Below are 26,224 nucleotides of genomic sequence, written 5' to 3' on the forward strand. Positions count from 1 at the left end.
GGGAACCAATCACAGAACGGGGAGGGAGCAGCAAGACGATGACGATGTCTATGCGACACACCGAAGCAGTTTGTTTATATCTATGGATCCAACATGGCATCAGACGCGAAGTTACCTTTCGATGCAGCCTTAGATAGTGTTCTAAGTAGTTTAGAACGCAAGTTTATTTCGTCTTCTTCCTCGTCGAATTTCTGTCGCTCTACATACGTCATCTGGTATAATTGAAACGATTGGCTATGAGCTACGTACAGGCGCATTTGATAGACATTCGTAGCGCCCAATAAACGGCTCTGGGCATTCGTAAACCACGCCTCAAATACGAGAAAATGAACATGTGGTTCCCAGACCACGTCTCAATGAGAAGAGGTCTGACGTTAGCCAGGCTAGTGGCTAATTAGTATGAATCTCATTTGTACGTTTTTGTTTTCCGTATGCCCCAGTGACAGACGGTTATGTTTAGGCTTACTTTCTAAACATACAATACGTACACTGTACATACAAAATTGCCACCTTGACCATGTAAAATAGTTACGTTCACCTGTATTGATTATTTCTCTGAATTGCAAACTGATTGTTCAATGGGGCTCCACTATTTTTATAGAAGTGTGAAGATAGCATATAGCAGATATAGAGCTACAGGACTTGATCGAGTCCAGCTGAAGCTATTTTCAGCAGGACCTGTACTGCATTTCACACTGGGGCTCGACTAAGACCAGGTCACGTAGGAAACATGAAGCAGCAGAGCTAATCAGAACTGCGATCACGGCCCTCCTGCTTCTCTCTCAGCTCTAATGACCATATTCACTCCCTTTGACAAGACCGGTCACAAAAGCCCTCGCTCTGTCTCCAAGACTGCCTTTCTTCTTCAGAATAAGCAAGTGCCGTAGTAAAGAACCTTAGTATAGTTTCCTGAATGCATCCTATGAGAAATCAGCTGATAACCCAGCTAATAAAAATGCAGGAGTGGAAATCATTTAGAAGTGCCATTCATACTCAGGGTAATTTTTGAGAGGCAGACCACGTTTCCATTATCCATGAGATAAAAGGCTAGGAGAATTACCTTTATGTCTTTTTGAGGGTTTCTAAAACTTTGTTGTGGTAAATTTTTTGCTTCAGAACAACCAAAGGCTTTTTGGCACCAGCTACTCACAATGATAAACACAAACAGCCACACTCTGAAGCATGAGAGGAATACTAATGAAATAAGTACAAGCATATCACAAAATCATTTCAGCGTAATCTGAAAATGGTTCTCTCTTCATTCTTCATTACACTTCCAAAACCTCCAAAGCTATAGCATCGATTACACATCCTTCGCTCGAGAGGATTTCCGCCTGGGCTCTGCTATAATACTTCATCAAACTGTAAAGAAAAGGCAGCACAGGGAATAATGTATAGTGACCTTCCCCCACAGCCAAGTTGATTAACAATAAGGCTGTTTTGTGTGTGTGATGTAAGGATTCTGTTCTGGCCTAGTTGACATATGATGGCAGAGCACCATTACAGAACCCATGCTGAAAGCTGGAGAGCTACAATTATAGTCTATCTAAACACCCTAAAGTGCCTGCAGATCTGGGACAATCAGAGAATAGTGCACTCATATGGCTCTGCAGAGAAAACCCATGCTCTCACTGAAGATCACAGTGAAGGAAGATGACTGTGGCCAACATGAAGAGGTATAAGATTACCTAGGGGACATCATGGAGATCACAGACATAAGGCTAATGTTTAGTAAAGATCATAGAATCCTCAAGCATAGCCGTTATTGCAGTGCATGTCTGTGATTGCTACGAATTAGTTAGAGTTCAGTAGGGGAGTGACTTGATATGTTGAAATCTGACATAGTCAGATGATACAAGTTGATGATAGAAACAAGTTATTATGCTTTCACTATTCGTTAAACCCTCTTTGTGTGTACTTTTCTGAACAATGTCTGAAATTTTATTAAACTTGCTATTGCTAGCACTTCTTGTGTTCATTGCCTCTGAATCACTTGTTCCTCATTTGTCACTTTGCATAAAAGCATCTGCTAAATGAATAGACAGCGACATGATTGTGCTTTATACAAAATCAATATATTGGAAGACAAAAAAATAATAATGGTAAATATTTTTTATGTTGCCCTTTGTCATCCAAATATTGTCATTTCACCAAAATGTGAAATGCTGACCCCAAATCCATTTAATGGCTCAAATGCATACTTAACATTTAAGTAGTAGGTCGATTCTTTTTGGCATTTTCTAATCTAATGAGACCTGATTATAAACAAAATGTCAACTTGATAACATGCTTCAAACGCCATGCATTAAAAATGCTACATTAGTAATGTTTGGGGTCTCAGAAGACCCCCATAAAAACATAAATAAATGCAATAAACAAAGTTTTTATTTAAATTTCATTCATTTTTATTTATTTTGTCTGTAGTCAAATTGATAATTCGGAAAATTTATAAAAGTCAGATTTAAAAAAAAAAAAAAAAAAACATGCTTAATTTGATATGACAGAGAGCTTCAGTTATATACGGGCTTTGATTAAGTCAGAGGAAAACAATTAAAGAATGTATAGGGTAAAATAAAAGTTATAAAATTATTTTCACATAAAACATAGGGTGCTTTGGGACCCTGTATAAAAAGACCATTTCATCTGTGAAAACTGTGAGTGAACCTGACAAAGATCCTCATACTATCACAAATGACAGATTACTGATTACACTGAAGAGAATAAGAACAGATTGTTATCTTCTTTTCAGGATTGCTTATACTCACTATTTGCCAAAGCCAGACACAAATAGTTCCATAGTTTTAATTCAATGTGAGATAGAAAGAGATTGTGTGTATTGTATTTATTGTGAATGGAGGAGAGGCTTATTTCAGTAGCTATTATGTGCTGTTCTAGCACCCGAATGAGATGTGAAAAACATGGTGTTTTTAGAAAATCAATAGCATTGTACTCCAGTTCACCTTCAAGTGCCTTTTCTGACAGATTCACATTTTACATAATGCAACAACACAGTGTGCTAGAAAATACAAGATTCAACTTTTTAAAAGTTAAAGTAATTTAAGTTGAAATTACTTAAACATCCAAGTTTATTGTACTTAAACATTTTAAGGCAGCAACTTTTTTTTTACAGTGAGATAACCTATATTTGTTACTTCGTAATATAAAAAGAAGCAGTCTTTTCCTGATTTACAGATGATTGTGTCATTATGAATGAAATCCATATCACATTCTGTATCTGATCTTTCAGTTTGATTGCTCTCTTTTATTAACATAATGACTTGGGGTGTAACAATAGCCTATATCGTGTCACAATATATCGCAATAAAAAAATGCAACAATATGTATCTGGATAGTGACAATATGTAACATAGTTCAAAAATTCAGAGTTTTGGTGTCAGTACTACTTTAAACTACTATATATAATAATGCAATGGGGGAATATTTGTGGGTTCTGATAATGGCAAATGTCTTACCAGTAAAAAGTGGCCTAACTGGTCAGTGACAAGCATGTTCATCTAAAATAATTCTGTATTTTCAGAATATTTCCAGCATCATGAATATTTTATTCTGGTGTCAACATTGTCCTGTGCATTAATAAAGTCCAAGTGTATTCATGCACCTACAATGTAATATCAAATTTGTTTTGTTAACCTTTTGCAATAATATCATATTGTGAGTTCAGTATCGTGATGTACAGTGGGTACGGAAAGTATTCCGACCCCCTTAAATTTTTCACTCTTTGTTACATTGCAGCCATTTGCTTAAATCATTTAAGTTAAATTTTTTCCTCATTATTGTACACACAGCACCCCACATTGACAGAAAAACACAGAATTGTTGACATTTTTGCACATTTATTAAAAAAGAAAAACTGAAATATCACATGGTCCTAAGTATTCAGACCCTTTGCTGTGACACTCATATATTTAACTCAGGTGCTGTCCATTTCTTCTGATCATCCTTGAGATGGTTCTACCAGAGAATGTCTAATAAGGCGAGAAGTTTCACTCTCAGTACACTTCCGGCTTCTGAAATGGTTGCAGTTCCACTTTGATTCCATATGAGGGCGCTCACAGGACGAGTGCAGAATGAATGGAGGTCTATGGCAGTATACCCATAAAAATCCACTTTTCTCAGGATATAATTTTTTGTCTAGTAATTTGAATATTGTATTCGAAAGGAGATACAAATAAATTACACATTGTTGGGTGTTCGATTTTTTTTAGAGTCACTTATTTGCTTTAAAAAGTCTTTTAAAGTGTCAATGACGTCATACACATCGTACGACCAGAGATACTGATTTACGGCAATCCTTCACTCACTCTGGTGCCTTCGTGCTCTCCACTTTCTTTTCTCTCGAGGCATCGACAACACAGCTGACACAGGTACATACATGTGCTAGAAGAGTTTTTGTTTTGTTTGTTTCTGGTCCCGCTTCGGATGCTGCGATGCCATCAAGCGGTATCTCTGGTCGTAATCAGTCCTTCACTGACCAATCAGCGTTCATTAGCAGAATGCTAGCGTGTTTTGGGCAACAACAACTCAACCTGTAAGAAATCGAAAGGACATAAGTACTCGTTCATTCAACTTTCGACCTATAACCCATGTTGTACTTGCAAAACCTACTATAGAATCTGAGATTTCTCAACGGCAATCGGGTGAAAGAGACAAATTTAGCCGTCTAGCCCCATAGACTCCCATTCATTCTGCACTCATGGGCGATCGCCCCCAGTGGAACTCTGGTGGAACTACAACCAAAATTCAGTACAATAGGACTTAATAGGGAGTGGGCAGGCTCTCCGTAGACGGGCTCTGGTTCTACACCTTCATCCAGCTGTGTTTGATTATACTGATTGGACTTGATTAGGAAAGCCACACACCTGTCTATATAAGACCTTACAGCTCACAGTGCATGTCAGAGCAAATGAGAATCATGAGGTCAAAGGAACTGCCTGAAGAGCTCAGAGACAGAATTGTGGCAAGGCACAGATCTGGCCAAGGTTACAAAAAAAATTCTGCTGCACTTAAGGTTCCTAAGAGCACAGTGGCCTCCATAATCCTTAAATGGAAGACGTTTGGGACGACCAGAACCCTTCCTAGAGCTGGCCGTCCGGCCAAACTGAGCTATCGGGGGAGAAGAGCCTTGGTGAGAGAGGTAAAGAAGAACCCAAAGATCACTGTGGCTGAGCTCCAGAGATGCAGTCGGGAGATGGGAGAAAGTTGAAGTAAGTCAACTGCAGCCATCCACCAGTCGGGGCTTTATGGCAGAGTGGCCCGACGGAAGCCTCTCGTCAGTGCAAGACACATGAAAGCACACCTGAAGGACTCCAAGATGGTGATAAATAAGATTCTCTGGTCTGATGAGACCAAGATAGAACTTTTTGGCCTTAATTCTAAGCGGTATGTGTGGAGAAAACCAGGCACTGCTCATCACCTGTCCAATACAGTCTCAACAGTGAAGCATGGTGGTGGCAGCATCATGCTGTGGGGGTGTTTTTCAGCTGCAGGGACAGGACGACTGGTTGCAATCGAGGGAAAGATGAATGCGGCCAAGTACAGGGATATCCTGGACGAAAACCTTCTCCAGAGTGCTCTGGACCTCAGACTGGGCCGAAGGTTCACCTTCCAACAAGACAATGACCCTAAGCACACAGCTAAAATAACGGAGTGGCTTCACAACAACTGCGTGACTGTTCTTGAATGGCCCAGCCAGAGCCCTGACTTAAACCCAATTGAGCATCTCTGGAGAGACCTGAAAATGGCTGTCCACCAACGTTTACCATCCAACCTGACAGAACTGGAGAGGATCTGCAAGGAGGAATGGCAGAGGATACCCAAATGCAGGTGTGAAAAACTTGTTGCATCTTTCCCAAAAAGACTCATGGCTGTATTAGATCAAAAGGGTGCTTCTACTAAATACTGAGCAAAGGGTCTGAATACTTAGGACCATGTGATATTTCAGTTTTTCTTTTTTAATAAATGTGCAAAAATGTCAACAATTCTGTGTTTTTCTGTCAATATGGGGTGCTGTGTGTACAATAATGAGAGAAAAAAAGAACTTAAATGATTTTAGCAAATGGCTGCAATATAACAAAGAGTGAAAAATGTAAGGGGGTCTGAATACTTTCCGTACCCACTGTATATCGAATCGTGACTTGAGGGTAACATTACACCCCTAATAATGACCAATGACCATATATTATAGTCACTGATGAAAATGCAGAACTAAAGAAGGAATTGTATGTTGGCATGTTAGAACGAAAATGTGGTGTGCATTTTTTGTTAAATCTATATATAAAAAAAATCAAAGATAAAGAGTCTGAGTACTTTATCATATTGGAACATGATGAAAAAAAAAACAAATAATTTTGAAAGAGATTTGTCTTATTTATTGCACCTGTAAGCACTTCAAAGCTTTGGCAATATTTCAGCTCATTACAGTCAGTACAATAAAGCTCTATTGACTTTTTAGAGAATGAGAGAGAAAAACATAATCAGACTGAACATTTTAAGCAAAGAGAAGGTCAGAGTGGCAGCTGAATAGAACATCACAAAAATGTTTCATAAGAGTGAAATTGTTTAGGATTTCTATAGACTGTTTTTTCCAGAAATATCTCTTCAAACCATATTTCAGTTGCTATCTTTGCGCAGTGACCACAGGGAAAATGTTCCAGGGGATCTAGATAACATTGTTCTCTTAAATCCACCAACAGAATTAGTTGTGAATCCAACTAAAATAAGGCTCGAATACAATACAATGTCCAAAGGCAGTAAGATAGAACAGATTGTGGCTATAAAGGATTATGTTTTAAATGTACACCATTCAAAAGTTTGGGGCCGGTAAGATTTTTAAAATATTTTTGGAAAAAGTCTCTTATGCTCACTAAGGCTGCATTTATTTGATCAAAAATACAGAAAAAAGAGTGAAATTGTGAAATATTATTACAATTTAAAACTATTTTCGGTTTAACATATTTTTAAATGACATTTATTCCTGATGGCTGCTGAAAACTGCTTAATATTTTGTGGAATATTCTTTGATGAAAGTTCAAAAGATCAGCATTTATTTAAAATAAATTTTTCGTAATGTAAAAGTCCTTACTATCACCTTTTTAGTGGTTAAGGTTTTTTTGTTTTGCTTTATGGTGTTGCTGTTTGTGTTTATCACTGTGAGTAGCTGGTGCCAAAAAAGCTTTGTTTAGTTTGAACCTCAAATAGTTCAAACAGTTTTTTTTTTCCAGCAAAAAGTTACCAATGGCCCTTGATCTTTACTTTGCTTTATCCATGATGTAAGCGCAGGTAAAGTTTGCACTCGGCTCAAAGTCCCATTGATTTCTCTCTATGAGAGCAAGTAGCTCTTAAGAATGTGATATTTCAGAGGATTATGGCATGAGATTACTGATCCTGTACAGGTTTATTGTGCCACTGTTGTCTTATGACTGATGTGGATTGTACAGTTTCGACTGTGCAATTGTCTCCTGAACAGACTCTTCAGACTTTGGCTTGTTGTATGGTTGTGGGTGTTTGTCCTACGAACAGTTGGTGTGGCTCAAAGCCAGCACAAATGCTGTAGACTGCTGTCCCATCCTCCTTTCCTCCAAGAACACTGTCAGGATGAGTTAATGGATTCTAGTAGTCAGTGTTTCTCAACTGTTCTCCATTTCAGGAACTGTGATGGTGTGAATGAAGGACGGAAATAACCAATGTCCGTCAAGAGACCAGAGAGAGTTTATGTATGACTTTTTTGAAATTCTCCAATAATAGGTATGAACTGAAAGAATGAACACATAACATTCATGAACTGGAGATGTAAACAAAAATGCTATATATGATGATTATATCATTTTTTATGATCAAAGATCCCGAAGAACATCTCACTACTGGTTGTTATCAGAAAGAGGGTGAGAAATATCAGCTTGGTAAGATATATAGGCCTATGTAAAAATAGTAATATTTTTATATTTAAGTTGGTAATTTTTTAGTAGCTATTTTTTGCAGTCTTTAGTGTCACACACACACACACAAAAGTGGCTGTCGTAAATTTTTAAGTACAATCAACTTGGATGTTTAAGTCATTTCAACTTAAATTTACATTAAACTAAATTAGTTGAATCTTGTATAACTTAAAAAGTTGAAAGTTACTTATTTTGACGAGTTAAAGCAATGTTATATGTTGTCATCATAACTTATTGATCATCCGTTTTTTTTTTTTACAGTGCATGATCCTTTAGAAATCATTCTTTCAGTGCAGTATTTTTTTTGAAACTGGTATATTTTTCCGGATTCATAAAAATTTCATTAGCATTAAAATTTTATTTTAATCAATTTAAAGCACGCACACACACACACACACACACACACACACACACACACACACACACACACACACACACACACACACACACACACACATGTCTGGTTTACTATCTTCGTGGGGACTCTCCATAGACTTAATGGTTTTTATACTGTACAAACTGTATATTCTATCTCCTTACACTAACCCTACCCCTAAACCTACCCATCACAGAACACTTTCTGCATTTTTACATTTCCAAAAAAACTCATTCTATATGATTTATAAGCTTGTTTACCCATGGGGACCTCAGTTTAGGTCCCCACTGTGACACGAGTCCCCATGAGTCTGTGTGCATTCAGGTTGAAGTCCCCACCGGGATAGAAAAACAGGTACACACATCACACACACACACACACACACACACACACACACATGCTGCTTGCTTACTCAATACATACCTCTCATTGCTGGTTGTTGCAGAAGGAGAGTCAGAAAAGAAAGAAGGAGAGCACTGTGTATGGAAAATAAAGAATAATCAGGAGACATAAACTGAAAAGACAAAATAATAGAGGAAGACAATTAATTAATCATTAAACTCTTCTCTGTAATTAGCAAGAACCAGTTTGTCTGTTAATCCCTTTGTTCTTTTTTTCATTACAATGCATTGTATTTACTTGACAGGCAGCTCTGCAGTTTTTAGGGAAAATTAAATGTAGGCCTATAACCAAGAAGTCAATAATGTATAAGGGCTATTAAGGAAACCACCAACTCGAATGCCACATGTGAGAGATAATCAACACGCTGTTCCTATAGAGAAGAGAGAGAGCTTTGCTTTTAGCCAAGTGAGCAGCAGGACTACAGATGGAGATTATCAACTGCTCACTCGCTCACTCTCTCTCTCACTCTCGGCTTCACAGACTGGTGTCTTACACCAATCACACTCCCAAATAAACACGCTCTCACTGCGCACCCCATGATGTCTGCTGCACCCTTGCTAATTCTTCTCTAAGGATTTCATGAAGAACTGATTTCTAGAACTAGATTTCGTAGCTAAAGATCAGTTGGCCCAGCCCTTGCCATAGTTATTAAACATAAAATTATTAAACAAAACTATGCAATACGGAAGCTAAGCTGGCCAAACTGATTTTTTTTTATTAATTTTTTTTTAATTAATAACAAGTAGCTAGCCTATTATTCTATTATTCAGTGTCACTGAATCATTCTATATTTTTTTATTATGTAAAAATCAGTTTAATACTTTTGTGGAAACCCTGATAAAAAAATGTTTCCAGGATTCTTACATTTTACATTAACATTAAAATGCTTTTACTGCCACTTTTAACCAATTTAAGTACCATCATGAACTAAAATGTACCTATACTGTGTATATTATACAGTTGGCCCAGCCCTTGTTACACTGCAAAAAATGATTCGTTGAATTTAATTAAAAAAATTATCGTAAGTGTTTGCACACAATTGGTTTTAGCTACATTTAAACAAATGCATTAAGTTGAACTAAAATTGATTAAGTTCAACTTAAAGGTATAGCGGAGGATTTTCTTTTTCCGGGTGGATCATCAAGACTATTGGTCCTCCAATACTAAGTGTCAATCATTCTGGTGATATGTTTACGTAAGGTCGTCGTACGTGCTCGTGCACACGATTCACACAATGGCGTGCGCTCACAACACAGGTTGGGCTTCCCACTGATGTCTCAGTCGCGAAGTTTCTACTCGACAGGTAAAGTTTGGCATGCTATTTGGAGAAATCCATTTAAAATCACTGCTATAAAGTTAATGTAAGCTATGATTAGCTCGTGCATGCTCTCTCGTGCACACGTTTAATAGGCGTTCCCTCTCGGGAGCAGGTAGAGTGTGCATTTTTCAAAAAGTGGAGAGGGCGGTTCTTTTCTAAAATTCGGGAAAATCCTCCGCTATACCTTTAATGCATTTGTTAGCTAAAATCAATTGTGTGCAACCACTTACGATACCATTTTTTTTTATTAAATTCAACTAATAATTTTTTTCAGTGTATTAAACATAAATCAGTGCAATATACTGAAGCTAATGCAGTAGTAAAATCAACCTGGCAAAAATGTAAAAATTAAATATTAATAACATGTGACCACCTGGAGCACTGTTTCAGACGTCTGGCTCACTTTACATAATTTAACGAAAAAAATAAATAATAATTTTGAATTTCTAAATAGAGCCACAAAACAAACACTCTGGAGGATCGAATCCATTGTTCATTCATCCATTCAGGCTAAATAAGGCAAACAATAGAGATCAAGAGAAGGCCACAAATCAATACTCTCAACATGTATAGCGGTCACGTCTACATTCAGACTTGTGTATTTATTTTGATATAAAATGCACGCCATGGAGAGATGAATAATGTAAACAGAATTAACCACATGCTATAGGAAATATGTGGACATCTGGAAAGAGTCTTGTGGTTGCCATGGCTATGTGGTTTTCCAGTCACAGGCTCATAAAAGAAAATATTAATATTGATTGTCTTGGGGAAAAGTCTTACCTGAGGCTATTAGAAGAACAGCCGTACTTGGTAGAGATTATTGCCCTCTTTAAAATGCTCTGTGTGGCCGATCACTATAGTTGCCAGATTCTTCAGTAGTAAGCAGAGTAACGGGGTGAATCACAGCCTCTCATTGTCATAGATTGTTTCACTTTGCTTTGTGCTCTGACAGCCTATCAAGAGCCAGTGTGCAGTTAGACAGCCTGTCAGCCTCATGTTGTGTTATTACCTCTGACTATACAGAAATGTGGAAAAATAGGATTTCAGAACAATAGGAAACCTTTCTTTGCTCTACAGTGCTTTGGCCATGAAAGAGACAGATTCGAAGGGATTATTTGGAAGTCCTTTTGTGTACAGTCTCCTATAGCCTTGTTGCCATGTGAACAGCCTGAGCAGGAAATTCCAAGCTTTTCAAGAGCCATCTTATAGACTGTATATATAGTATACATAAGTAATCAATTTAACCGTAATGTTTTTTCTTATCTCTGATCAAATATTGTACTGAATGTCAGACTTCAAAAAGAGAAACCGCAAGCAAACAAGAATGTCAAAAGGTAATTGCTTTTAATTTGGTTCTACTCTTTTAAATTAAACATGTACATCTCAGAGAGCCAAAGCTTAAAAAAAAAAACCTCAATTTCACAAACGAACAGCTTTGCTTCGTGCATTTGAGAGGAGCAGCAGCATGACAAGTCCTTGGATGCTTTAAATATGACCTTACATTATTATAATATTGCATTCAGTGGGATTTCATCAAATGCATTCACCATGTCTGATTCTTGTCTGGCTCCACATTTCAGGAATACTCTGTACATCTTGTTAAAACACTTCCTATAGATTTCTCATTCTTAATTGGGTTTCACCATGAGACACTTAACATGCCCAAGTGTGTAACAAACACATTAAAGGGGTGGTTGAATATGATTTCACTTTTCTAACTTTAGTTAGTGTGTAATGTTGCTGTTTGAGCATAAACAACGTCTGCAAAGTTACGACGCTCAGAGTTCAAAGCAAAGGGAGATATTTTCTTTTCAAGAAATTGCTTTTTAAGGATTACAACAAAAGGCTATAGAGACTACATGACATTCCTCCCGGGTTAGTGACATCACCAACCCTAAAATTTACATAAACCCGCCCCCGGGAACGCGATTTATAGATTATCATGACAGAATATGCTAATCAATGATTAGAAGATAACTACACGCATTCAGAAATGTTGTCACTTCTCGAGTCTCTCCATCTTTCTGACTTCGGTTTGAACATAAAAGGCTGAAAGTGTTTGAAATTTCCAGTGCATGTCTGTGTGAGATAAAAGGACACAAGCTCTCGAAGCTCCGCCCTCTGTGCCGGGAGCAGAAGCTCATTTGCATTTAAAGGAACAGACACAAAAACGGTGTGTTTTTGCTCACCCTCAAAAAGTGACAACTTTCACATATGCTATATAAAAATATCTGTGGGGTATTTTGAGCTAAAACTTCACATACACACTCTTGGGACATCGAAGGCTTATTTTACATCTTGTGAAAAGGTCATTATACCACCCCTTTAAACCAATCAACACTACTGAAAAGTGTGAGGTCTCAAGGTTTTTAGTTTTTTTTCTTGTCCTCTTCCCAACAATCACAACCCTCTTCAGTCATTACCTAAACATGATTCTCACAATCAGTGAGCCATCACACATCTGATATAAACCATCTTTTGCTGATGAGGAGCTATTTACACGATACCATTTTCAACTAAAAACATTTAGTTGCATTTTGGCCTCTCATTTACATGACAAACTTTGTTTTCGGGGGCATGAAAATGCAAACCTTTGAAAAGGGGTTACAAAGTGGAAGTATTTGAAAACAATACCATTATAGCCTCCACGTACACTACAAAAAAACTTGTGAAAACGTTGACGTCATGTGCATGTGTATTACGTGTTCAGTCTATAGGCATGTAGTGTTTCTATACAAAGTGACATCGCCAACTACTGGCCTGGCAGCATAATACAGTGTTTTTGTCATTTTTACACATCCATCTCTGATAGGACTATATAAGTCTTGGACTCTACAGTGGTTCTCAACCAGAAAGTCTCAGTTAGCTCCAAAAAGGGCCACAAAATTAAAGTATTTTATATAAATTAAAATATTTTCAATACCTTGTTATAATTTCTTTAAGTTAAAAAGCTACAGGAAAAAATATTAATATTATTCAAAATCTTATTTTTCTTCAATATATTTTTTTTTAATCTGGTGAAATGCATTATTTAGTCAAATAAAAAAAGAATTTACATGACTTATCCAATTGCCCTATATTCTTTACATTAAAAAAGGTTAGCTTGTTTGTTTTTGTTGTAATTTTAGCAAAAGAACAAATAATAGCATAGAGCGGGCATCAAATATTGATTTTCGGGGGCTTTGGTATTAGAAAGGTTGAGAACCGCTGTTCTAATAAACACAACTAACAGCGTCACATTTGTAAGAGGAACTGATACAAGACACACAAGTAAAATGGCATTGTGTAATAGAAGCTTTGTTCAGGACAGAGTGTCTGTTCATGGTGATTGATGCTGGGAGGGATATTGCTTATATTAATGATAAGTAGAACAAAGATACAGATCACAAATGTTATTTCATCACTGATGATGTGAGTCGATGAAAAGAAGAAGCTGGGTACAGTTCACTTGTTTTTGGGCTGTGCTGCTATATAAAGAGCCACAAGACAGTAGAGAGCTCCCCCGACTGTCAGAGCCATGGTGGTCCTGTACAAGAGCCTGTCTGGAACACCTCGCTTTAGATGGACAGGAATCTCTTCTGAGGCCTGAAGAAGAAACAGGGAGAGGGAAGAATTAATGTATGCTTCTTTTTTCCCCTGTTAAATAATGAGATAGTCCATCCAAAATTGAAAAATGAACACAAAAGATGATCTTTTGAAGAATGTCGGTAACTAAAGAGTTTCAGTTCTCATTGACTGCCACTGTATTTTATGTCCATACAATGGAAGTCAATAGGAAGCGAATCTGTTTGGTTACCAACATTCTTTAAAGTGTCGTCTTTTATGTTCATTAGAAGATAGAAAGGCATACATGAGGTGGAATAAATGATGACATCATTTTCCTATCCCTTTAACTCGACTACATAGCTTAAAGGGATAGTTCACTCAAAGAGCATGCACAGAGTCCAAATTAAACAATTCCCCATCGTAAGTACACATTGATGGCCTAAGACACGAAACGAGCGGTTTGTGAGAGAAAACGAACAGTATTTATATAGTTTTTACCTCTTGTACACAACCACGTCCAAGTGATCTGAGGGCGCGCGCGCTTCCTGGTGTGTGACGTGTGCGCGCGTTCTAGCTTCAGATCACTTGGATGTGGTTGTGTACAAGAGGTAAAAACGATATAAATACTGTTCGTTTTCTCACACAAACCGCTCGTTTCGTGTCTTAGGCCATCAATGTGTACTTACGATGGGGAATTGTTTAATTTGGACTTCTCTGTGCATGCTCTTTGAGGTGGTGACCATAGACCTGCATTATATGACTGACAGACAAGAACGGTTTGACCTAAAAATATCAAAATTGAAACTACTGCGGAAACAAAGACACCTACATCTTGGATGCCCTTGAGGTAAGCTAAAACATACCAAAATTTAATTTCAAAGTGAACTATCCCTTTAATAGATCACATACACACCTGAAATAGCTTCTGGAGGTCTTGAACCTTGTTGGCACCCATATACTCCACTGCAGCACCTGACTCAGACACCAGTTTAGTTGGTGTGGCAAAGATGATTGTAGGGGATTCAGAAGGTATATTTGACCTCAAGCCCTAAGGAAGTTTACAAACAGGTAAAACATTTTCACTAGGACTACATAACATTTTTACTCAAAATGTTTTTACCCCACCCCTGATTTTTTTATTCACAATTTCTATTTGATAAAATATATTAGTGCTATAATAATGTATATCCTTTATAAATGTATTGTTTGAATATTTTATTAATTTACATGACTTTTCCAAGTCTTTCATTATTTTAAAACACCTCCCTTGAAAGTTTCCTGAGGTCCCCCTAGTGGGCCTCGACCGCCTGTTTGAGAACCGCTGATGATGATGTATCAGATGTTGCTCTTAACTATTGCATTTTGTTGTGAAATGAGTTTAGGATTCTACAACCAGTGCAGAAATTGGTCAGATGTCTGAAAAAAATACTAAAATCAATGCTACAACCATTTTTTGGAAGTCATAGTAATTAAATGTAGCTCAACTAAATAACTGTATTCAGGAAGTAGATTTTGGTGTGGATAATCAGGTCTCAATCCGCTTTTCTTTATCAATAATAATTATCCCGTATATCTAACGACTGTTTAAAAACAATTCTATGGCTCTCAATCAATGAGCAAGTAGCAGCAGATCAAGGTCACTGAATTAACCTTTTAGAAACGGAATAGCGCGCACATACCTGAGGGTTGTATGCGGAGGTTGGCAAAGCTCCGGTTAGTCTTTGTGTAAACCCACTAAATTTGTAATACATTTTGGTAATTAGTGGTAACCGGCGAGGACGAGGTGAGAGTGACCGTCGCAAATCAACCGGCTTTTCGAGTGCGTAAGGATTTGTCGCGCGAATATGACGTCATTAAAGCTAAAAACGGCTATGAAGCTGCCCTGTTAAAAGTCAGAAATTAAAATGCTGGGATTTTGTTTGATTTCGTTGATAAATATAATTTATTATAATATTTTTTTTTAAATCATCTGTGATCATTTTGTATTTGTTAGTATGGCTGTTGTGTGTTTTAGAAGCTATTAGGCTATCTTTTGAGCTTGTGCTGTCAACTGATTAAAAAAAAAAAATCGCGATTGATCGCACCTAACATTACAATTTTTAATATGTATTTAATTTTTTAATACATAATTTCACACTGAATCTCCAAATTAATGTTAACAACATTAAGATGGTATGGACTATTTTGAATATTTTTTTATTTTTATGTGAAGACTGCTTTAAATTAACTTAAATTAAAAGTTGCTATACTTTTAAAAGCCATACTGTCATACTCAATTTAATCTCTCAATTAGCCTAGCCATACACTCAATTTTCACTTTATCCCTAAATAATGTTGAGTTTATTAATCCCATCTTGTAATCGATATTTTTTGTTGCTAGGAGGTTGCTAATAAAATGCTAAATAATATATATGTAGCCTACAATAACAATTTTATGGAAAGAAATAACTACGATGTCTAGAAATCAATTTCAATAGTAACGTTAGGCTACATTGGGTTTAATTTGTCTTTTAATGAGATCTACCAATATATATTGTCAGTGCCGAGAACTTTCACGTGAATAAATCATAGACGGAATAAATGCATAGATCTGCGAAATATGCTTTGTGTACCGTATATATTGGTCTGTGATTAGAACTTTTGCCAAGCGTGTCAGAGGTTACGTTTTCTATAGTCCGCACTCGTGTAGTTTTGTTTTGTTTTGTTTTTTCTCATCGAAACCGAACATGTTCATCAGTGGTTATCAACCAGGGACACGTTTGTGTTCATTTTGTTTTGTGATGATTTCACTGGAACGAACAGAGTCTACTGTATCCTTCATGACACTGATAGCAGCGGCAACGAGCACTTGATTAAAAAAAAAAAAAAAAAACCTTTTAGCGCTAGATCGTCTCTTATTTAATAACGAACTAAATTAATGCTCTGCCAGTAAACTGGAGGTGTTTTATGTATTTGTATTAGGTAGCCTACATCCGTGCCTCGAAATTTTTCAAAAAGTGGTGGGGACAATATCGACCTTGAGAAAAAGTGGTGGGGACAATATCGACCTTGAGAAAAAGTGGTGGGGACCATAGCATATAAAGGCTAGATGTCTTAAGGCGGAGTCACTTTCGGCATCACCGGCGGCCATCTTACCACAGGGCTCAGTGAATTAAGGTAAGTGAGCAGCACGCACACAAATCCTCTTATCTCGGTGAAATCTTGACGGATTTACAAACGGTTTGGTTTCTTACAAACGTCATTACCGTGGCTATAATTCTTTCATATGGAAGTCCATTTGTATAATTATTCACATGTATGCAGTTTCATAGCTACATCTCTGACGTTAATAACAAACCAAACCGTTTGAAAATCGGTAGAAAATTTAGCAAGTTATGGTTATTTAAAAGTACATGCACCATGTTACCAGTGAGTGAGCACCCTGTGGTAAGATGGCCGCCATGTGCGGACGTCGACCTCCATTGGCCAGCAGCGCGGACGAGACATCTAGCCTTTATGATATCTATGTCCCACCCGCAAATTACGCCTATGCTCCATATAATGTGATACCAGGCCCTGCTATTGTCACAGAAGGTCAACATGTGTTCAGTGATCTGTATCTTTTCTCACATCTTGGGGAATAATGGTGGAAATGTGCACGAATGTTTTATTATAACCGAAACGTTAAGGTGTTGTCACGCCTGGTTGCAGCAGGATGAAATAAAAGCGCAGGATTTAATTGCAACAGTCTTCTCTTTATTAAACAAAACCAAACAGGCCTACTCAGAAATCATTTTCTAGAACCATAGGCAGAGAACAACCAAACATAATAAGACGAGAAAGGACCAAGAACTGAACAGAACACAGGGGAGACCATTATCATACTAATCAACGAAATGAGACACAGCAGACATAACTAATCAAACAATGAGTAACTATATCAAGAAGCGGGAACAAGGAACAATCAGAGCAAAACCAAGGCTGCATCCGAAATCGCAAACTCTCTTGAGTAGTTACTTATTTTGAATAAGTAATTACTTCACGACTGTTATAACAGCATATTCTATAGATGAATCTGTATTTATGAATGTAATTCGGACGTACTGCCATATTGTCATTATCATGTGATCTACCAGTGTCAGTAGGCTTACCAGGCCGCTTCACTGCCCTTAATGAATCCTCTCCCGTGGCCTGATGGGATAGTAGTGTCCATCATATGCACACTTCAGAATCTCTGGAAGTAGGTCATCTGGGTACTTCTTGCCTACTCTTATATGAGTAGGCTACTGTGAATTCAGACATACTTCTTTTGTCATACTGTTATTATAGTAGGTGTAAGCGATTTCGGATGCAGCCTAAAACTTAAACACGGGAAAAAAACAAGATGTAACCTGACAGGTGTGCGGCGTGTGCCTGTACAGATATTGCTTTTCAAAAATAAAGCCACCCTAATATTCACTGGAGTAAAAACGGGCACCTAGACACAGTCATCCCTATTTAAAACATTCAGAGGTACTTTGCCTTTGCTTAACATTTTTCACATTTGTGCCACATTCTTGTATTATAATTAGTTAAATAATCAGGCTTGAATCAGTAAACAATTCTTTATTTTCTTCATAGACATAAATAATCTTGTCTTTACCAATTAGAATACATTTTAGGTTACAGAATAGAGCTACATAAGATTTCATTTGCATCATTATGACCCTTTTAAATAGCCACAAATACAGCTACAAAATGACACAGCTATGAAGGCATATGTCTCCATACAGATGCAAAAATAAACATTGTGTGGTGTGACGTCAACCAAGCAATGCTTCTGCAATTATAAGATCCCAACACTGACATGACGATTTAAGCTAAAGACAAATTATGTCATTATAGGATAACCTGAATTAATCAATGCACTCTATCTTAATTTTGACATTATAATCAATTTAGCTAAAAAAAAAAATCTGTATTATATAGTCAATATGTTTCCAAACTGTTCTTGATGCTTAATAAAATACTTTTATAAAATTGACTGTATTCCCGTCAATAAATCTAATCATGTGCAGCATATCTTATTAAATACACCCCAAAATCTTATTTTCCAGGAGACACAAACTCAGAAAGTCCCTTGAATGAGGAAAAGAGGTTTGATTTTGTGCTTGTATTCAAAGAGGAAGGAGGAAGCGAGTGACAACCCTCCTACTGGTGAGTGTGTGGGTGAGGTGTTTGCTAATCAATTTAGTTAACGCCTCTTGATTCACACAGTCGTGTATGGACAGGTTGCAGACTTGTCGCTGTCTGGATGAACAGCTGATGTTTGTTTTTTTGTGGCTTAGTAATGTTAACTACCATTCTATGAGTAAGACCTTTAACTTCATTTGAAACTGCACATTCAACAGTGGCTTTGATGTCAAAACAATCACAGTATTTGCTTCCGGATCGCTTCTATGTGGCCACTCTAAAACCTTTTACTTTGGTTTCCCTTGCTTTGCCACTTTATTGGGAGCTGAATTAATGATTTAGCAAGTCGGAGGGACCTCTCCATGGAAACGTGAGAATTTGTGTAAGCTCCTTCTAGGCTGGAGCACTGACAGGACACAAGGTCCCGCCAGATGCCCGTTCCAGGCAGCCTGGCCATCTGTAGTCGTCAAATGTCACAGTTGTCCATTTCATACACTGAAAAATGCTTTTGGATCGGGTTTATTCGTTCACACAGGAAGGGGGTTACAACACAAACATTGGCTTATGTATTTCCTTTGGATCGTAATTCTTTATTGTGCACTTTCCAGCTTTGATTTGTCTCTTTTGTCCTGTTCTGTTAGTCCCAGGATGGACAGAAATGGTTCCAGATGCCTGTAATTGTCAACATCGATGTGTCCTTGAGTACAGAGGTACTTGTGTTATTATTTGGATATAATAGAGAGTCTAAACGCTGATTTTTTTTTTTCCCCCAAACAGAATAGCGCTATATTTTAGATCTTGGTACAAAATAAAGGCACAGAAGAGCAGGTGATGTTGCTAAGCTGAAGACCAGCAGGTTTCAGAGGATCTCATGACGAACTGTGCAACAGTCAGTTGAGAAACTCAGAGGAGAGACTTCGCACGCAGCGTGCTGAGCGGAATTTGAGTTCTTGGTAGCACTGCACAAAGCTGTGGTAGATAAAGGTAATGGGCAGAGCCAGCAGCACAATGCCACTCACAACGCACACGCCACCCAGCACGCGTCCCGGAATGGTGATGGGATACATGTCTCCATAGCCGACGGTGGTCATGGAGATAATAACCCACCAGCAGGCTGCCGGGATGCTGGCGTAGTCCTCATTGCTAGTCTCCAGGTCAAGGCCGTGCTCCAACAGCTGTGCCAGGGCGCTGAATATCGCCATTGCGACGCAGACAAACACCAGCAGCATGACCATCTCGCGGTAGCACCTGCGCAGCGTCAGTCCGAGCGTCTGCAGCCCGAGGAAGTGACGCGCCAACTTGATTAGCCAAAAGACGCGCATCATTCGTAATACACGCAGGGTGACTCCCGCTCGCTGTAGCTGAGGGTTTTCTCCTGTCAGCGCTGTCATAGCGACAGACACATAGTAAGGAGTGATCGCCAGCAGGTCAATAATATTAAGGGGGCGGCGCACAAACTCACATTTGTCCCGTGAGACAATGAAACGCACTATGCATTCGGCAGTGAACCAGCCGATGCAAACCGCCTCGATAATCCTGTGTGAAATGGGGAGAATGGAGAGAAAGAGATATGGGAAGAAAAACACAAAGAGAAAGTTAGAGGTTATGACAGGGATTTGATTACAGTTTTTTGTTTCTGAGTTCAGTGCAAGTTAAACTCAAGTGACAGCTTTTGTGGCATAATGTTGTTTTACCACACAAACATTCATTTCCACTCATTCCTCCTCTCCACTCTAAAAAAAAAAAAAAAAAAAAACGGTTCAGTGGGATTATATATAGAACCTTCTTGGCTCAATTTTAAAGAACCCTTTATGCCAAAAAGGTTGTATATAAGGAGAAAATTACTGCATAATAATTTTATGTTTAACATGTTTAGGTTTTTACACAATGAATTCAAAACAAATCCATAACTAAATCCTTTTGCAAACACCTAAAAGGTTCTATATATGGGGTGCCTGACAGAATCTTTTAAAGGGTTAGTTCACCCAAAAAGGAAAATTCTGTCATTAATTACTCACCCTCATGTCGTTCTAAAGAAGAAGACTTTCGTTCATCTTCGAAACACAAATGAATATCTTTTTGATGAAATTTGAGAGATTTCTGTCCCTCCGTTAATAGTCTATGCAACTACCACTTTGATGCTTAAAAAAAGTTCATAAAGAGATCATAAAACTAATCCATATGAATTGAGCGGTTTAGAACAAACTTTTCTGAAGAGACTCAATCGTTTTATGTGATGAATAGATTGAATAGGCTTTTATTCACATATAAACATTCATCAACTCACACATCAGCTGTGGTAAACAGGAGCTCAAGCATGTTTGCTTGAAGTGCGAGAACCAATGAGGTTCATTCTCGTGCGTCAAGCAGATAAGGTTTGGTTGAGCTTCTGTTTATGTTCACTGATCAATGTTAAAATGTGAATAAAAGCCTGAATTAAATCTATTCATTCACTGTAAAAAGTGAACAGTTGGACCAACTTAAAAAAATTACTTCAGTTGGAAACACCTAAAGAAATTAAGTTTTCTCAACTTAAATTATCACGGTTTATCGTGAAAAACGTTATAATTTAAGTTGAGAAAACTTAATTTCTTTAGGTGTTACCAATTTAAGTAATTTTTTCACTTTTTACAGTGTTTAAAGAGATGGAGTCTCTTTAGAAAATTTGGACTAAACTGCTAAATTCATATGGATTAGTTTTACAGTCTCTTTATGAACTTTTTGAAGCGTCAAAGTTTCAATGGCGTAGCGGTCAATCGAGGGACTCCATTGACCGCTCTGTAAAAAAAGAAAAGTTGACTTAACTTAAAATTATAAGGCAACTTGCTGCACAGATTTTTTGAGTTGACTCAACTAATAGAGTTTACTCAACTAGAGATGTTATAGTTGAGTCAACTCAACTATAGAGATGTTTTAGTTGAGTCAACTCAAAAAAATCTGTGCAGCAAGTTGCCTTATAATTTTAAGTCAAGTCAACTTTTCTTTTAAAAGATCTTCATTTGTGTTCCGAAGATGAACATTTTCTTCTAAGAGTGTGACTGTGTTTATTTTTGTTTTCTTGTTCTCTGTGTAAGCGCCTTGAAAAGATTGCTTTAAAAACGCTATATAATTATTATTTAAAAATGTAAAAATCTAGGTAACAGTATGGCACTTACAATAGAAGTAAATGAGGCCAATCTGAATCTGTTAACATTAAAATACTCACTGTTTCAATAGTGATGGCCACAAAACATGCAATATGCATTTTAACACGAATTTGTAAAAAATACTACATTTAGTCATTTAGTAAAAAACGAACCTTATCTGTGTGAAGTTCAATCCAATTTAATCCAACTTTCTCAATGCAACAAAATAAACTGTAAAACCCTAAAACGACTATAAAAATGACAACATAACCAGCTCAAATAATACACAAGTTATAGAAAAATTAATGTAAGTGCTTTTATATAATTACGCTTCACATGTCTGCCTTTAAAAATTGGTCCCATTCACTTCCATTGTAAGATTCTTATTGTAACCTTGATTTTTTTTCTTCTTAAGAAAACAACATTTTCGTGTGGTATCAACCTTATGCCACAAATGCTATTGATTCAGATTAACTTGTATCAAACCTGGAATATTCCTCTACTAAACACTCCCAAGAATATTATCAGTGAATGTGAAAATATAAATAATAACCACTAAAAATGTTGCTAAGTAGCCTTCAAATAAGTTTTAGCTCTGTTATTTTTAATAAACAAGTCATGCAAAGTGTTTAGATAAGATTTCATGCAGCCATGCGGTCAATGTGCTTTCTATGGAAAATGTCCTCTCATTCAGATCGTGTAAACAGCTCCAGTGTTTTGTTGACAGTGTCAGTGTCTATGGAAGCTGAAAGGCAGGAAGTTGCGCTTGCTTAGTAGTCCTTGATCTTACGATCCTCCACACACACACACAAAAAATAGATTTTATTTTTATATTTGAGTGCACATTCAACTTAATCTCCTTTTAATATTTGAACAAAGAAATTGATTTGTGAAAGGCTGCATCTAAAAAATTTGCCCCTGAATTTGCACTTTCACTCTGAATGGTTTTACTGTAATGTTCAGAGCAAATTTATAGACCTGTGACAGACTTATAATTACAGTGAGGACAGCAGTTTCGGCATGAATGCATGTAAACAGGGCCAAGAACACTGTGCAATAAGAGAAGATGTGATAATATATGTACATGTGCCCACAAATGCTAGAATGCTGGGTTAACAGCAAGTGCATATATAAATATGCTAATCATTCCTCAGTAGGCATGATGAACATAAAAACTATACATTTGGACCTCTACAGGCAACGAATGAACGGACATTTAAAGATGAATACAAAGCATGGGAATGATATCCACATTTTTGAAAATACTGTAAGACTGCATGCATGAAAAAACAAACTGGGTTTATTTCCAGCTCGTCACACACACATATGAGAACATACCTGAACCCTGAGACAAACAGGGGCCACTGTGGGAAATGGAATCAAGACTGCACTGGATACATATAAAGAAAAAACCTTATGCCCTACTCACAAATACTTCCAGAGAGAGAGAGAGAGAAAAGAGAGAAGAGAGCGAGAGACGGCGACAAGGGAATACCCAAAATGACAATGTGACCTAATTCAGGGAATATGAAAACATGACTGGAATTTTTAATCTCTGATGGAGAGAACCAGGAAGATGTCATGTTCACATTGGATGATGATAAAATGTATGCATAATATAGAATATAGAGATTTAATTTGAATAATTTCTACAGCCGGTCTAAATGCAGGGAAGACTAGTGTTGGAACACGACGCGTGTCATAACACCATCAGTTTAACCAATTAAGAGAAGGGGTTCAAGGTCAAATATATGTTCAAGTTCAAAAATAAATCACCACCCTCCTGAGGTAACAGTAAAAGTTTTAATTCTCTTTGTAAAAATATAATGGATCCAAGGGTCAGAAAACTATTTGAAGGTAATAAAATAGGCTCATTTTCATCTGGATTATAATTTGATTTGTAATCATGTTAGTAGATGCTAAATGTCGAAATGTGTATGATCAGTAGGTTCTGTTATTTAATTTGATATAGGCTATGTGGAAGAAATTGAATGTTTAATTATGTTTGTTATAATTTAATTATTTTCTTAATTATATTCATAGAATCTTAGAAACATGATGGTAATTAGATTAATGTGGTGTCGATACATATTCTTATTAATATGTGTATGTCCTTGTTTATGACCGGACAAAAGTTAATGTGACTGAATGTATGACCGAGACAGAGAGTCTCCATTCAACGGTGTAATATGATTAAGTATGATAGACAAATCTAAACAATATGTTAGTTATGGCTAAGATGTATCTTGATGTAGCCTCGGGAAAACAACCTTGGGGGAGGAACAACTATAAAGAATGAAGGATACCCCCCCACTCGTTGTCACACTCTGCAGGCACTTTGTAATGACCTTTCCTTGCAAGGGAATACATAATTGTTAAAGACAATTGATCCATGTTTGTCTCTTATTCAGTGATGTAAAATTGTTTGCCACTACAGCTATTTAAGATCCACGCAAGCTGAGCAGAGAAGGGTTAGTAACACTACAAAGAAAACACAAAATGGGAGCGTTTATATTGAGTGAATGATTCACAAACACGCTATCTATTAGTTGTTTTTGCATATTAACTATTTTGGACAAATAACTATGATTAACATAATAATTGAATGCATGGAAAAATATAAAATCTTTGTTTTAAACCAGTGTTTACCAGTTTGTTTGAAAACCAGTGTTTTCGACTGGTGTTACAACTCGCTCCTGTAGTCGTGAGATAGGTTGTACTTACTTGCCATGAATTTGCACAGTTGGGGGAATACGTACAGACAGATGTGAGAATGTTATATTTAAAGTTTGAGAACGCAAAAACTTCTAACAGTTACAGACGTAGAAACAAAATGTGTTACAACATTCCCCGGTCTCCCCTGCAGAGCTCATGCTGACGTCAGATATTTTTGGCGACGTCTACTGGCCAATCGAAGTACGTCAGTTAGAAAACAAATATCACCATCGCAATACTTCGCAGCCTTCAGCTTACATTATCAGGATACGGATACTACTAATATGTCGTTTTTGTATTTTTCAATGCTAATATTGTTTTTCCTGTAATACATATTAAAAGGAAATTAATCAGCAAAAATATAAAAAATGGTAATTGAATTTTACATCACATGCTTAGAAAGTCCACAGTCTTAATTTTCTGGAAACAGAAAAATTGTGTCAGCGCACTAATTAAGATTTCAGTTTAACTTTAATGTCAGTGTTGCTTTCATTTTTAATGGGGAAAAGATGGTCTGAATGGAGCTCGCAAAGGAATAGGATACAAAACATGGTAAGAATCAGACAGACAATTCATTAAGTTCAGGGGGGCAAACCTGTGCAGTGTGCAGAAAAGCACGATTCCTTCAATTATATATGGAGCTATGGAAGGTGGGCATGCTCATAAAGCTGAGCTGTCCTGTGGCACTTGCATCTCATTTTTCATAAATGTATACGTGTACCACATACCACATAATTTGAATTCATGCATATACCTGTGTTCTTCCACTGTATTGTTTTTTGCTGTATCCCAGTCCGGCAGAGTGCTCGCACAGAGGATGACCATAGACATAATGACAAAAACCACTGACACTGATGCCAGGATCTGCGCAGCGAGAGAAGAAGCTGGCTCCTCAAAAGTCCTCCTCATCCTCTCCAGCCACCGCGCGTTCCCTGTCTCCGGGGCGAGCCTGGTGACCTGATCCTCCTCACTTCTGGACTCCACCTCTGCCTTGATGTCCTCCTCTGAAACGTACGTGAATGTGTCGGACATCCTTTCCTCCAGTCGTCGCTGGCAACAAAACTCCAAATGCGAGCTCTCCAAACCCCAGTAGATCATCTCGTTGTAAAAGGAAAGCTCGCACATCTGCGGGACAAACCTGAGCTTTCCAGATCGGACATAAAGCATAATAAAGACAAACGCCTCAGAGTGCCTGTCGAAGAAAAACTCGTTCCTCTCTCGGTCATAATCATCACATACCTCCAAGACCTCCTTTTCAGAGGAGCAGCTGTGGAGTCTGCTCACTCTTCGGAGGGGAAAATCCTTGATAACTTCTCTCGTGAACGCATACTTGGTGCCACCGACGTTTAGGATGCATATATTCTTCCCAAACTTCATTTTGGATCAGATTGACATCATCGATTCGAGTGAAAAAGAGAGAAACGACGTGCAATATGGCTTAATGATGGTCATAGTTAAAATCCAGTACATTTCTGTAAGCACGAGGAAAAAAAAGAAAGAAAGAAAGAAAGAAAAAGAAAAAACGCTCAAAACTCGCGAATCCAAATCAGTATGTCAGATTATAAAGGGATTTTTTTTCTTCCAGGTTGAGCGCGTGTCACTTATAGGGGAACCGTGGAAAAGTGACTTGTTT

The 26,224-nt window shown here is 37.4% G+C and overlaps 2 protein-coding genes across 3 annotated transcripts; both read right to left on the reverse strand.

Annotated features, from left to right (window-relative positions):
• Positions 1-11,379: 11,379 nt before the first annotated feature.
• On the reverse strand, positions 11,380-15,430 carry cox7a2l (cytochrome c oxidase subunit 7A2 like). Its single transcript, XM_084433844.1, has 3 exons — positions 15,280-15,430; positions 14,514-14,648; positions 11,380-13,639 (listed from the first exon to the last, which is right to left on the reverse strand). The coding sequence occupies exons 1-3, from the start codon at positions 15,349-15,351 to the stop codon at positions 13,499-13,501; spliced, it is 348 nt and encodes a 115-aa protein (XP_084289970.1). The 5' UTR covers positions 15,352-15,430; the 3' UTR covers positions 11,380-13,498.
• Positions 15,431-17,402: 1,972 nt separating this feature from the next.
• On the reverse strand, positions 17,403-26,224 carry kcng3 (potassium voltage-gated channel, subfamily G, member 3). 2 transcript variants are annotated; one of them, XM_084434115.1, is made up of 3 exons: positions 25,831-26,218; positions 25,346-25,734; positions 17,403-20,287 (listed from the first exon to the last, which is right to left on the reverse strand). In XM_084434115.1, exons 1-3 carry the CDS (start codon positions 25,966-25,968, stop codon positions 19,642-19,644), a joined length of 1,173 nt encoding a protein of 390 aa, XP_084290241.1. In that variant the 5' UTR covers positions 25,969-26,218; the 3' UTR covers positions 17,403-19,641. The 2 variants fall into 2 exon arrangements, with proteins under 2 accessions (XP_084290241.1, XP_084290240.1); XM_084434114.1 differs by having other exon boundaries at positions 25,346-26,224.

The sequence above is a fragment of the Rutilus rutilus genome (assembly GCF_951802725.1).
Source record: "Rutilus rutilus genome assembly, chromosome: 16".
Taxonomy (NCBI): Eukaryota; Metazoa; Chordata; class Actinopteri; order Cypriniformes; family Leuciscidae; genus Rutilus; species Rutilus rutilus.